At 48.7% G+C, this 14,078-nt stretch overlaps 1 protein-coding gene across 1 annotated transcript; it reads left to right on the top strand.

The window, feature by feature from the left end:
- Positions 1–729: 729 nt before the first annotated feature.
- LOC119445570 (monocarboxylate transporter 9) lies at positions 730–13,050 on the top strand. Its single transcript, XM_037709838.2, has 2 exons — positions 730–1,808; positions 12,859–13,050. The coding sequence occupies exons 1-2, from the start codon at positions 824–826 to the stop codon at positions 13,005–13,007; spliced, it is 1,134 nt and encodes a 377-aa protein (XP_037565766.1). The 5' UTR covers positions 730–823; the 3' UTR covers positions 13,008–13,050.
- Positions 13,051–14,078: the final 1,028 nt, after the last annotated feature.

Here is a 14,078-nt window from a genome sequence, read left to right as displayed (position 1 = left end):
TTAGAAAAAGTAGCAATAGTGATCAAAGTTATGAAATATTTAAAACAAATTGGAGTTTGGCACGCGGCTGGGAAACAGAAAGAGGCTTAACTTCGGTCAAAAGTGCGGCAGTGTAGCCATGAATGGTACATGAGCTTTTTGAAAATATTAAAATGCGAATAAAATGCTTATGAAAAACTGTAGACTCGCACTCCTTTTTGTTTCTTTATGGCAACCTACCGCTCAATTACCTCCAAGAGTTGTTTTCCGTTCATGGAAATGGTAAGACGATGTTATTTGCATCCAAATTCGGCGATGCAGTCAGGGAATCGGAGATATTGCAAAATAGCCGGAAGTAATTAAAAAGGGACGCGGCTGTCTGGGACAAAATAGGTTTTGTCCCAAGCACGTTCAAAAGATCATCTCAAACAGCTGACGTTCGCCCTACCGGAAATACATTACCTTACCTTGATTGCTTATTATTTCAAATTTTCGAGACAAAAAAAGTTCAATTTGCTTATACAAAGAACGAATATTTGAGAAGGAAGACTTTCGAATAAGGTAGGCGGCTTGCGATATCGAAGTGGAAGGGTGCAATAAAAAATGGCGAATGGTTTTATCATAATTGATAACATTTCATGGTTAAAGAATGGTTGCAGGAAAATATTTCCATGACTAGGAGTACTTGGGGTCACGAATCATTCGAAATGGCGTACGATTTTGACAGCATGGACGTCAATAATCAATCCACTATTTATAGTGATTGAGCGTAATGAAAATGAAGAAAATCAAATTGATAATTATCTGTATAGAACTCTAATCTCTGTTTATTTCAGGGCTGTCCATGGGAACCCTTCTGATCGGCACATCTCTATACGTTGTGTCATATTTCCATGAGTACCGAGGTGCTGCTACGGGAATCAAGTATCTCGGAATATCAGTGTCCGGAGTCATCGGTCCTGTTCTGCTTTCCATCTTGGCGGCCACATACGGCTTGCAAGGACTGCTGCTGGTTGTGGGCGGCATTACATTGAATATAATACCATTGGCACTGCTTCTCAGAAAGCCACAGCCTACAAAGCTGCTTCTTCGCTGCCTTACAAGGACAAATCAAAGCTCAAACACCTCAGAATCAACGAAACTTAGAGCATCAGGCTCAGTGACAACTCAAATTGAAAATGAACATGAAGAACCGCAATTACCTGGAGCCGGAAAGGCAAGCTCTCAACATGCCGCCTCTTTACCCAAACAAAATGAATGTAGTATGCTACAGGCTTCAAATTACGAATCAGTGTTGCCATCGTCTCATGCGCCAGCACCAAAAATTGAACTTGGGTTTCATACCGAAACGGGAATCTCGACCCAAGTATTGGACGTTCTACGCACGCCAATGTTCTACTTAATATTAGTGCCCATAGTTTTCGCCGATTTCACCCTGCCGCTATTTGCTACTACCATCGTGGACTACGCCACTGACAAAGGCATTCATCTTGACAAGGCCGCGTTGCTCGTGACTTGCCTCTGCGTCGGTGGGTTTTGCGGACGCATAGGAATTCCCGTTGTGTCGGACAAGGTCATCAACGGTCGATGCATCATTGCGGCGATCAGCTTCCTGCTGCTAAGCGTCAGTTTTTTGCTTCTGCCGCATGTCGACGTTTTTCCCGGCGTAGCCGCAGTCACATTCGTCGCGGGTCTTCAGCAGGGCTACCTGGCGACCATCAAAACTGTCTTGGCTGCCGACTACTTGGGTGTGCCGAAGGTAGCTTTGTGTTGGGGCCTTTTTGGGATAGCCTCGCTGCCGCTCACATTTTTTGAGCCATCAATTGTAGGTGAGGCCTTCTTGTTTGTTTTTTTCGTATAAGATCCGTGTGAAAAGAAAACATTTCAGTTATTTGGCGTATGTGTTATTTACCGTACTGATCCGAACATTGAGTTTCACTCAAGAAAATAACACCCATTTTACCTTAAGGTCACTGAGGTATTTGTGTATAACCGAGTGATCATTGTACACGCAATAAGTTGTAGTACAAATGTATTGTTCTCAGCCATATACATGCCTGAACCTGTTAGGTCTGTGCGAACATCTGTGCAGAGCTTTCAGTATGACCATCTTTGGTGGCTGAGAGCAAAATATTTTGACATTCTCAGTTTAACCTGTTTATAACAGCTTTCTAACCCAGAGAATAATTTTAAATCAAAGCTAAATTGCAAATTAGATCACGTCCGCGTTCATAAAAGGAAAGGACAGCAAGACCAACACCTAAAAGAACGATTGTGGAAACGTCAGGCACTGTGAGAGTCGATGTTATGTGAAGCATTATGTAGCTAGATATGCAGCGTCGTGTGGGGGTTTTCAAAGTTTTACGAGATGAACTAAAATGATTACGTAGAGTGAGAAATTGTATTTTTGACATGAACGTGTGTATGATGGGCGGAGCAAGGCAGTCGACGACGATACTAGGTCGACGACGATACTAGGTAGGCGACGATACTAGGTAGGCGACGACATAGCGACTCATTTACATCGGCGAAGAAACGTTAAAACCTGTTGCGTCATGACCAGGGCACGTTCTGAAGGCTTTAGAGTATCACGTATGACCTCGACGTCCCGGCTGCCACGCGAAAGATAAGGGAACTGGCACGCTCTTGGTTTTATAAGCAACGTGTTGCTCGGCATGGTGAAACAACCTGGTGCAACATGAAGCACGTGATTGACAGGAATAAGATTGACTCTTACTAGCGCGTTCCATCCCTATACAACTCTCGGCCAATGGAAAGTGACATGCGAGCACGTGCTCTCGCTTTTTAAATCCTTTAAATCGCTTTTGAAATTGTTGTGCTGCACTTTTGGCATGGCCTCAATACAGAAATTTCATGTACTTCGTAGGCAGGACGTAACGAAAGAGAGTGCCCCTAATGACTGGTTCAAAGTGCCATGTGTGATTTACGTTCGCAAGGTATTGGTACTACTGCGAGTAAAGCTGTGGCATTACGTTTGAGAAACATTTTAAGTATCGCAGAGTCGCGGGCGAGGTGTTGCAACCATGGAATGACGCATCACATGCTGACCATTCTGGCGCGCCAACGACAGTTGTAACCATAAATGTGACGCTATGGCCTCCAAGATTACGTCGCGGAAGCCACGGAACGCCATCGAACACTATCAACAGCCTGAACAAGCTTGGAAAACGTGGCGCGCCCACTTGCGTTTATGCCCTGCTGCTATTCGATGGTACACTGTGGCGTCATGGTAAACTCACAGGTGCACCTTAAAACCGCGAAAATTCATGTGAAGGGCCACTTTCATTTTGCTTGTATTTTGAATTTTCTCTGACCGATAACTTGTGTTGGAGGGGGTCAATTTTCATGAATATTTTTGCTCCGTGTTCTATGACAAGCTGAGAATAGATCTAGAGAGAATACAGTAACCCAAGAGTGGCGTTTCAGGGCCCCTTTAACACTATGGTCGCCACGTGACATGTCGCCCACGCCGTTCGTCTGAAAGTGCTTGTTGGTGCTGACCCAAGAGAAGTGTGCATGCGTATGGGTAGCGTATGTTACCAATGTGTAGCGCAACTCCCTCTTGTGAGGAGGAACCGAAATTCAATTCCACCGTGGAATACGTGATGTTTTCTTCATTGAAGCGTCATAGGAATCTACCGGAAAGAGCCCGGATAGCCTCGAACCCGACTTAATGCCATACGTGGCCGCCACAACCTAGTGGCAATGTCTGTTGTTATGTTAACTGATGGCACTCCAATACCACATTCATTTACAGAATGAGAGGAGCATCCGGGAGACAGATGGCTGTGATAACGCCTTGAGAGAGAGAATCACTTGATTTAGCGTAATGAGGTAGCTGGAAAGACCGTGAGGCCGAAGTCTCGCTTGTAGGACCGTTCAGCGCTGCGCTAATGTACTCAACCAGTACTGCTGCGCTGGTAACGTGGACGCCTGTGTCCGCCACACAGCCGAGGGATTGGAAGAAATTATCCATAGGGAGAAGGGGGTGGCAGAAGCCATGGTGGAGCAGTGAAAGAGAATATATGAATAATTAGGGTGCTCACTGCATTATGGACATTGAAGCTGAAGTTCACGGCCAAATATGTGTAGAAGGTCAAGTAGCGTAGGAGAAAGTAAGATATGTATTCGGGCCTGGCGGAGAAGGACGCCACGGTTGCAGGGAAGGAATGCTTGCGGAGGAGGTAAGACCCGCCGGGCAAGACGATAAGGTTTAAGGCAAACCAGTCTATACCATGGGACGTGTGGGGTTGGTCAAGGTATGTCAGGAGCCTAGCGTAAAGTATCACTGGCGAACACGTTAGCCCGTTGTTCCCCAAAATTCCTGCGTGACCAGGGACCGACACAATCTCCACTGGATTAGGAAAACAGTAGATAATCATAGACAAGAGTGGATCAGGAAACCTGCAAAGTGCAAGCCAGCGGCATGCTTTCACGGAGTCAGTAAAAGTGATGGCGGTGTTTGAAGAGTGTGTTCTATATACCGGAACGCTGCTGCAATGCGGAGACCTCCGAAAGCTCAAGGCCCTTTATAGGGAGCAATTTACGATGGAGAAATTCCTGCGCTTGAGTGAGAACAATGACCGATCCGCGTTCAGAAAAGCTAGCGTCTCTGAAGAGGCACATGCGGTCAGGATATTGATAACATCAGAGCTATTCTATTCTGTTCCTTTTCCATTTCCGGCATTAACCCTCCACGATTGGTCAATAACTTTTTTGTGCCACCCCCTCTACCCCTGTCTGTCACGCGACATCAGAAAAACCAGGAGAACTCCTGATCCGATATGACGTGTACACTCCGATTAAACCATGTCCAGGCCCAATGAGTGAAAAGGAATTCGTTCGGATGCCACGCTTTTTCGTGATTATCTTTTCGCGAAATGGTCTTTTTTTTCGAGCTGCGGTCTTTTCGCCTGTATGTATTGTGACGCCATAATACAGTGAATACCTTCCAGGTCAAATTTACATGTGCGTACTAAAGATGCAATAAAATACCGAACGAAAGTGAATTATTGTCCAAATAGCGTGGTGCATATATCCTGTTCCCAATATTTCAAGGACGCTTAAGGTTCGCCTTTAAAGGGCCCCTAAACCACCTCTCATATCTTTTAAACATTTCAAGTAAACACGCGCATCGAGTTCAGAATGCGATCACGATCAACGATACCAAATGCTGCAGCGCTACGCGCCGAGGGCGCGCCGTGTTCTTCTCGGAGCCTTTCCGGTATACCGAGCGGTCGTCGTGACGTCACCAGGGTGCAACTGGTGATGTGACCAGGAGCAGATGATGTCGATTGGTCGAACAAGAACCTACGACTTCCGGTTAGTCTGCTAGCAGGTACGTGCGCGGCGTGCGCTCCCTGCACTTCCTCGTCGTGTTACTCGCTTGTGCGCACTTGCGAATCGGTAATTAAAGCCCGCAACGGAAGTGCCAAATCGCTCAGGTTCCAACACAGTCGTGCTTAGCGGTCTGATTAGCTGCGCGAACATAGTGCAACAGTGCTGGTCTTTCTAGACGTGCGTGCAACGCAGGCTGCATAGCGGCATGCTTCGCATGAGCACGGGCCGCCACGGCAGCAACTGCGGGTAGCTGAGAAGCGCGAAGTCACGGCTAAGACCCGTCCACGTTACCGGCACGGTAACTCGCCGCACGCCGTTTGCCATTCGCGGTTTTCCTCAGGAACGGCGAGATTTCCTTGCCGTAGACCGGATGAGACCGGGACCCATTTGTGCGGCAGCCATCGCTTGACGGGGCCGATATTGTTGCTAGCCCTTCTCCGGTTCACTTCAAAGCTAAAGCGGACTGCGCTTCGGAAGGAATCGCCGACGCTCAAAAGCCGCAATATTTTCTTACGCTTGTTGTCGCTCTTCGCAATAATTGTACACAAAGAAGAAAATACGCTGATATTAGCGGCGCCGTCGGCTGCGATGCGAGCACAGCCGAGCCGGTCGTCTGTCGTCGGTAACCGTGCACTGCAGCTGAGGTCGACAAGTATCAGAGTTCTCGTTCGTGTTTAACGTTTGACAGTGGATATCGTTTTATTGCGATAGCAATTATATGGCCACTCCAAAGCGGATTTCTGCCGTCGCCGTCGCCGTGAGGTTCCGTATGACTTCAAGGGCGATGAGATCGTCGCCGCGCTCCGGACGATGTATGTGCGAGTGAAAGGGCGCGAGGGACGCGCGCTTTCACGGGAAGCGAACACACGTCGGAGAGCAAACGCGCGTTCAGCGCCGAGCTCCCTGAAGGGCCGCTGTATTAAGCACCTCTTTCCACCTTTACAATCACCATATATAGATAGCAAACGCGACATTTTCCGTCGCGCGAAAGGCCGTGGGGGGACTGGAGGGAGGGAGGGGAGGCGACGTTTAGCTGCGGCACCAAATGCGTATTTGTATAAAAAAAAGTTGTCGCAGTTTCACCCGAAAGGCGAAGCATCAATTGCGATAGCAACTTAGTAGAGAGCTATACGGAGTAAGGATAGTAGTTTTATCCGCTGTACAAACTTGGACATGCAGCAGCACCGGCAACACACAGCACTGTTGTCGACGCCGTCGGCGTTTTGCCCGCGTTCGCACAAAATGCGTGCGGCGTTGGTGACTGTTGCCGGAGCCTCTGATGATATAAATAGGCACTTGGTGCCGCAGCTAAACCTCGCCTCCCTTCCCTGCCCCCCCCCCCCCCCTCACGGCCTTTCGTGCGTCAGAAGAAGGCGCGTTTGCTCTACATATATGGTGATTGTAAAGGAGGAAAGAGACGCCTACTTCTGCAGCCCTTAAGGGAGCACGGCACAGAACGCGCGTTTGTTTTCCGCCGTGCGTTCACTCCCCGTGAAAGCGCGCGTCCCTCGCGCCCTTTCACTCGCACATACAGCGTTCGGCGGCGCGCGGCGACGATTTCATCTCCATTGACGTCATACGGAACCTCACGGCGACGGCGACGGCAACGGCGACGGCGACGGCAACGGCGACGGCGACGGCGACGCCGACGGCAGAAATCTGCTTTGGAGTGTCCATATAATTGCTATCGCAATAAAAACGTTGTAGCAGTTTCACCTAAAAGGCGAAGCATCAATTGGGATAGCAAATTTGTAGAGAGCTATACGGAGTAAGGATAGTAGCTTGATCAGGTGTATAACCTTGGACATGCAGCAGCACCGGCAACACGCAGAACTGTTGTCGACGCCATCGGCGTTTTGCCCGCGTTCGCACAAAATGCGTGCGGCGTTGGTGACTGTTGCCGGGGCGTCTGATATAAATAGGCACTTGGTGCCGCAGCTAAACGTCGCCTCTCTTCCCCTCCCCGCCACGGCCTTTCGCGCATCGGAAGAAGGCGCGTTTGTTCTACATATATGGTGATTGTAAAGGAGGAAAGAGACGCCTACTTCTGCAGCCCTCAAGGGAGCACGGCGCAGAACGCGGGTTTGTTCTTCGCCGTGCGTTCACTCCCCGTGAAAGCGCGCGTCCCTCGCGCCCTTTCAGTCGCACATACCGCGTTCGGCGCGCGGCGAGGAAGGAAGGAAGGAAATCAACTTTATTAAAGGTCCTGCAGGCCACGAGAGCTTTGGGGCTCTCATGGAGCGGGCGTCTCCCACGACGGAACCGGGAGGTTGAGCTTCCTGGCGGCGTCGTGGACCTGCTGGACGGCCCAGAGTTGGGGAGCGAGTTCTTCGCTCCGAATTGCTTCTTCAAACTTGCGCTTGTCCGGTTCGGAGTTTGTGTGAGCTTGCAAGCACGGCCAGAGTAAATGATAGACGTTAAGGGATGTATTACAATTGGTGCAATAAGACTTGTCGTAGAGCTCAGGCATGTAGTGGTGTAGTCTGTTTTGCGTGGGGTATGTGTCTGTTTGTAGCATTCTGAGAGTAACCGCTTGAGCTCGAGTGAGCGTGCGGTGTGGCGTGCTAAACTCTCTACGTTGTAGGTAGTAGTGTTTAGTGATTTCATTGTACGTAGTGTGGGCGTCCTTGTTCTCCCAGTGGTCGGGTGAAGCCGCGCGGTCTGTAAGCGCGCGCGCAGCCTCGTGTGCCGCCTCGTTAAGGTTGGGGACGTCGCCGATCTTTGGTCCTAAGTGTGCCGGGAACCAGTATATGACGTGCACTTCTGCAGCCCTTAAGGGAGCAGGCGCAGAACGCGCGTTTGTCTCTTCGCCGTGCGTTCACTCCCGTGAAAGCGCGCGTCCCTCGCGCCCTTTCACTCGCACATACAGCGTTCGGCGTTTCCCTCAAGGGCTGCAGAAGATAGCGCCAACCTTTCCCTTTCCCTCAAGAACCACTTACTTGGCGCTGAGCCGTGCTCCCTCAAGGGCTGCAGAAGATAGCGCCAACCTTTCCCTTTCCCTCAAGAACCACTTACCCCCCCCGGCGCTGAGCCGTGCTCCCTCAAGGGCTGCAGAAGATAGCGTCAACCTTTCCCTTTCCCTCAAGAACCACTTATCATCGGCGAGGATTTCATCTCCACTGACGTCATACGGAACCTCACGGTAACGGCGACGGCGACGACGACGGCGTCGCCGACGGCAGAAATCTGCTTTGGAGTGTCCATATAACTGCTATCGCAATAAAACGTTGGGAGGCGAGAAGGTGGGTAAAATTTCCGACGCAGCTCGACGAGTGTCCCTTTCTGATCTCTTCGAAAACCTCCGAGCCGCCCTTAAGGGAACCGGCAACAGTGACCAACGCCGCGCGCGTTCGGTGCTAACACGGGCAAAACGCCGACTGAGCGACGTCCCCGGCCTGCAGCTCCTGCGGGGAGCCGGAGACGATCGAACATCTCCTGCTGGCCTGCCCGGCGTACCTCCAGCAGCGGGGCCCACTCCTGCAGGAGTTCCGCCGCCTGGGCCTCCCCTCTGGCAAGGAGGAAGATCTCCTCTTCCCCGGCCGACACCACCTTTCTGCACTTCGAGGCGTCGTGGAGTTCCTTGACTCGTCAGGGCTCTCCGCACGCCTCTAAGGACATTTCTACAAGCGGGAAGGCCTCACGGCCTCCCACCCCACCCCAGGCCTGACCGGCCTGGCACAACACCCCTGCAGACTCTGCAGCACACCAAGGCCTTCCATCTCGGCCTGATACGTGCCGCCTATGCCTGCAGGTTTTGCTTCGCCCAGCCATGGCGACTCCACTCTATCCCTTCTTTCGCTCCCACCTACCCCTCCCCGTTGGCGCTGAGCCGTGCTCCCTCAAGGGCTGCAGAAGATAGCGCCAACCTTTCCCTTTCCCTCAAGAACATTTCGAAAAATTCTCGCGGCTACGTGTTCGTTGTAGACTCGTGCACAACTGCAACATCACAACTAAACTTCTGCATCTGGGTCGTTTAGGGGCCCTTTAATTAAGAGTGGAACGCGATGACATTCAAAGATTCCATACCGCTTCTCACGCTTCCAGGCAACCACAACTTACGTATCCTTATTGTTTACCGGGAAACGCTGGCGGCCAACTCGATGAACGAAGGCGAGCTTTATGATTGAAGCGCGGCTTCTTGCATAGGTCGGTCCCGGAGGTAGTGCACAGTCGTGCCACAAAAATTACCTCATTTTCAGGTTTCTGTTATTGTTTAGCACTTTTATTATAGTCTGCGAAGATTTAGTATAAAAGGCGTGCGCTGTCTGTGTTTTGTTTCATGACGTTTGTGTTCTTTGGTGTTCTTTGTATAGGTGTTCTTTGTATGTTACGGCAGATGTATTTTTCTGAGGGAACTACTGCACTCAATATTTAATGTAATACAAAAACAGTAAGCGAAAATCAATGCACTTTTCACAAATAAAAGTTTTATTACTGAGATGTATGTATTTAAAAATATTATTTGTTAAAATTAAGATAGTGCGATAAAGTTGAAAGTTTGTAAGGACACTAAGAAAAACGTTACGAAAATTATGAGATATATAAAATGCATTTCCGTCTATTAGGCACTATCTTCGAAAAAAATCAAAATTGTTTATTGAACAGGTATTCTGCTACAAAAATTTCACTGCAAGCACTACAGTTGGGCGTGCCAGGGCCGGTATTTGTAGCGATGCCTTTAAAGTAATAATGCCTTTTCCCGCTTATCGCGCTTTGTCAGTGGTCAGAGCGACGGTCCGCTCGCGTTATCAACGTTGATATCGTGAGCGGACCGTCGCTCTGACCACTGACAAAGCGCGATAAGCGCGAAAAGGCATTATTACTTTAAAGGCATCGCTACAATATACCGGCCCAGGATACGGCCGCCGATGTTCCGGACTGGTTTGCTTCGTAGTCGCTTTCAGATTCAAATACCGACGAAAAGGCGTCCTCTGACTCGCTGATAATCAATGTATCGATAAGAACAGTCGCAGAGGCAGAGTAATTGCGATATCTGCGATCTCCTGACGCGCGCGCGCCGTTACCGGAGCCGGACATTTTTGCGTTCTGCTTTGACGATCGCGAAACTTCGGAGCGTGTTTAAAAATCACCGCTTAGCGGGAAAAAAAAGCGAAATGCTTACAAAACTAACATATAGTTCTCCTTCACGTCCGATAGCGCACTATGTCCGTGAGCGGCACGGAATGTCTCGAAAGCGGCGTTTCAAGCCATCCATAGGGGCTAACCATGCCCAATAGGCGTGGTACGGAAAGAGTTAAATGCTGTCATTCTCAAAATTGCGAGGAATAAATTTGTCAGAAATGTAAGAGAAGGCATGAGCAACATTAGTGATAGAATGGTGTGGCAATATAACCTGCATATACCGCATTTCATATAGCAACGCGTGGCATATATACAGGGTGCTTCAGCGAACACTTTCAAAAATTCTTAAAGGTTGCCTGCGACAGACAACACAATTCTAGTTCATGAGCTGGTCTACTCGAAGAGGCGGATATTACTTCCACAAGAAATTGAAATGCAGAATCGAATAATTAACAAATATTCACTAATTAGGTTTTTAACTAAATGCCTAATGGCCCATATTGCAATTTACAAATTGTAGCCGTGCAGTTCGCCAGGCGGATCCACTTGGAACGAATTCTCGGGATGATATCAGTTTCGAAATATTAATTCCCGAATTTTGCGGAGAAATGCATTGGCGTTCCAGTTAGGCTCTTAACAAAACGTCGCTTTTTGCATTGAAGTACAAATTTTGCATTGAAGTACAAACGGCAATGTACTTCTCCGCAAAGTTCAGGAATTAATATGTCGAAACTGGTGTGATCCTGAGAATTAATTCTAAGTGGATCTGCCTTGCGAACTTCACAGCTACAATTTGTAAATCGCAATATGGGCCATCAGGTAATTAGTTAAAAACTTAGTGAATTTTGGTAATTAGTCGATTATGCATTTCTTTTTTTGTGCAAGTAATGTCCGCCTCTTCGAGTAGACCAGCTCATTAACTAGAATTGGGCTATCTGCCACAAGCAACCTTAAATAAATTTTGAAAGTGTTCGCTGAAACACCCGGTATATACCTAAATATGTATGGAAATTTTCGCTCATGCACAACTCCTCCGACGCCGACACCGGATTTTCTGCGACACGGCACCCATTACGCTGTCGTGTTCAAATGAATAACAGATGACCGCTCGCCGATCGCTCAGGCACTGAATACTCGACGCTGGCGGAGAGAATGAATTTCACTGCGTTAATTAAAAATAAAAACATTCATATGGCTGTAAAACAATGTCGAGCCCTTCAGGCGCGCATGCGGCATCGCTCTGCTAACACTTTGTCGCCGGGGATCTGTTTTGGTGGCATTTCTAACCATCCGTTGCACGCCGCCGCGATTTTCGTCTAGCCACCGCAAGCTAACCAAGGGAAAGCGGACCAATCGCAGATGCCAGCACCGCCCTCCTCATATCAGGTCATCTACTTTCACTGCACTAGCCCAACGACAGCTTCTCCATCTCTGCGAGCTCCTCGCTTAGTGTAAGTCCATTGGATAAGGAAAACCTTCCAAGGTAGGCAACGCTATTTGCTTTCAAAGCAAAAAATTCACGTCGTCTAAACGAGGAGAGCATTTGAGAAGGCTATTCAAACAGCCCCGCAGGTCACCGCTTGAATCTTACGTCAACGGTTACGTAAATTTGACGTCAGGAGATCGGAATAAATTCAGAATGAAATAGTTCTTCGTTTTGCGGCCCCTGTTTGTCTTCGGTCGGCGGCGTTCGCTAATCACGAGCAGCATCACGCTTTGCTGACGCCTACTTTTTTGGTGAATTCTAGGACTAGAGAGGCCGGCGGCCTCAGGCGATTCTACCATCGGATCACTTCTAAAAATAACGCTCATCCTTCCTTTTCCTCCTCCTGCGCCAAACGGAAGGCCATTTTAGTAAAGGCAACCTCTGTTATTTGCTCTGTGTAACGTGAAGAAAATTTCCTTTACGTTCCATTGGTAAACTTTGGCAAATTTGCACTATATCTGCCTTTCAGACTAGGCTATAGTGCTTGAAAGGACATTTCCACACTACTGCCACTGTGGAACGCTCAGACGTGCTATATTGAGATGCTCCCTTCAACTATACAAAATTATTTTCTGGTGTCTTACGTGCTAAAACCATCAACTCATTATGGGCCACGCCGTAGTGGAGGACTTCCTTGTTAACTTAGACCACCTTGGGTTTCTTTCACACGCACCTATGCCACGCTACACGAGCGTTTTGGCATTTCGTCACCATCAAAATACAGTTACCGTAGGAGGATTAAACCGGCAACCTGAAGCTTAGCAGCGCACCGCCATAGCGCATAAGCAACACGTTGGTGCTCCCTGGACCGATGCTGGTACATTTACATCTCAGTTATTGTAGCTTTGCTCTTTACAGCGGCGTTATAACCCAGCTGCCAGGATGTGTACATTTCAACTTTTCTATTATAGGAGTGGTGGTTTTTATTACCGCAAATCTCTCCGACGCAGGTGCTTTCCGCGACACAGGAGGATCGTACGACAACCTGTACCGCCTGTGCGGGGGAATCGACCTCTTCGCAGCGGTCCTGCTATTGATGCAGGCGTGCGTTCACGCTAAACAGAAAGAAGCATCGCATGAAGAACGTTGCCAAGTTTAGCAGGAATATTGACCGCTCATGACTTAGGGAACATTTCCGCCAATAAAAGGCCATCATGTTCATTTGCAGAATCGTCTGCGGGACCTGGTATCTAACCACCGAGATAATACACTTCGGAAAGTCCGGAAAGAAAGGTGAAATGAACGTTATACAAAATAGGTTGTTACAAAAATTTTTAACATCATTTATATGCGGATCATCTCCACGTACGGCGATTTCATTGCTGGGTTTGAATAGAGATTCATTTATTTCTTCCAGAGATGTAACTGAAGTAGCATCGTCAGAACTGCTATCAATCTTTTCAGGAATGCCATTTTCGCCATGCAGTAAAGGGGTGCTGAATGCCACGGTTACCGGTGCACGAGACAGGAATCCGGACAAAGACACACAAAACACATTTATGATGTACCGCAGCGATAAGTCCATGTCAAATCTACACACAACCGCACGAATCGTTACACTGAGTTCGATATCTACTTCTCAAAACGTCCTAATGAGTCACGTGCGATGTGGCGCTTACGTGTCTGCTTTGATGTGCTTCTTGCGCATGGCCCGGTGGAATGCTGGCTTCTCTGATGAGGGTTGTCTCCCTAGAATCTGCCTGGCTTGTCGAGCGATGTCGTCGGTGAGGGCGAGGCTGTCCCCGTAGCATAGGACGGGGCCTTTGTCCTCGGACCAAGCCTTTGCTGGCGACCACGGTCCACAGCCGCGGGGCGTGGAGGATCAAGCCCGACTGGTGCAGGGCCATTATTGTCCTCCTCCTACTCAATTCTTCGATATCGACGCCATTGGTCACCGCCTTATTGATGACGATGATGATGATGATGATGATGTCTGAATCAATGGCACTGTGGGAAATAGGCCACGAACCGGGTTCGCCCAGTCTCCTAGCGGATTTCTTCCTTCTTGTCTTCTAGCCGTCTTCTTGCTCCTTCCAGACCACGTCAGCCTTCTCCTTCTTCCTTCTTTTCTTTCTTCTTTTTCTTCCACTTCAGCTCGTGACAATGCGCCCTCATTAAAAGATTTTTTCTCCAAAAAACTGCTTCTCCATCGTTGTTTGGGGTAATGTCC

The sequence above is a fragment of the Dermacentor silvarum genome, chromosome 3 (assembly GCF_013339745.2).
Source record: "Dermacentor silvarum isolate Dsil-2018 chromosome 3, BIME_Dsil_1.4, whole genome shotgun sequence".
NCBI lineage: Eukaryota > Metazoa > Arthropoda > Arachnida > Ixodida > Ixodidae > Dermacentor > Dermacentor silvarum.
Note: the sequence above shows the minus strand (reverse complement) of the source record. Positions and strands in the feature narration are given on the sequence as shown.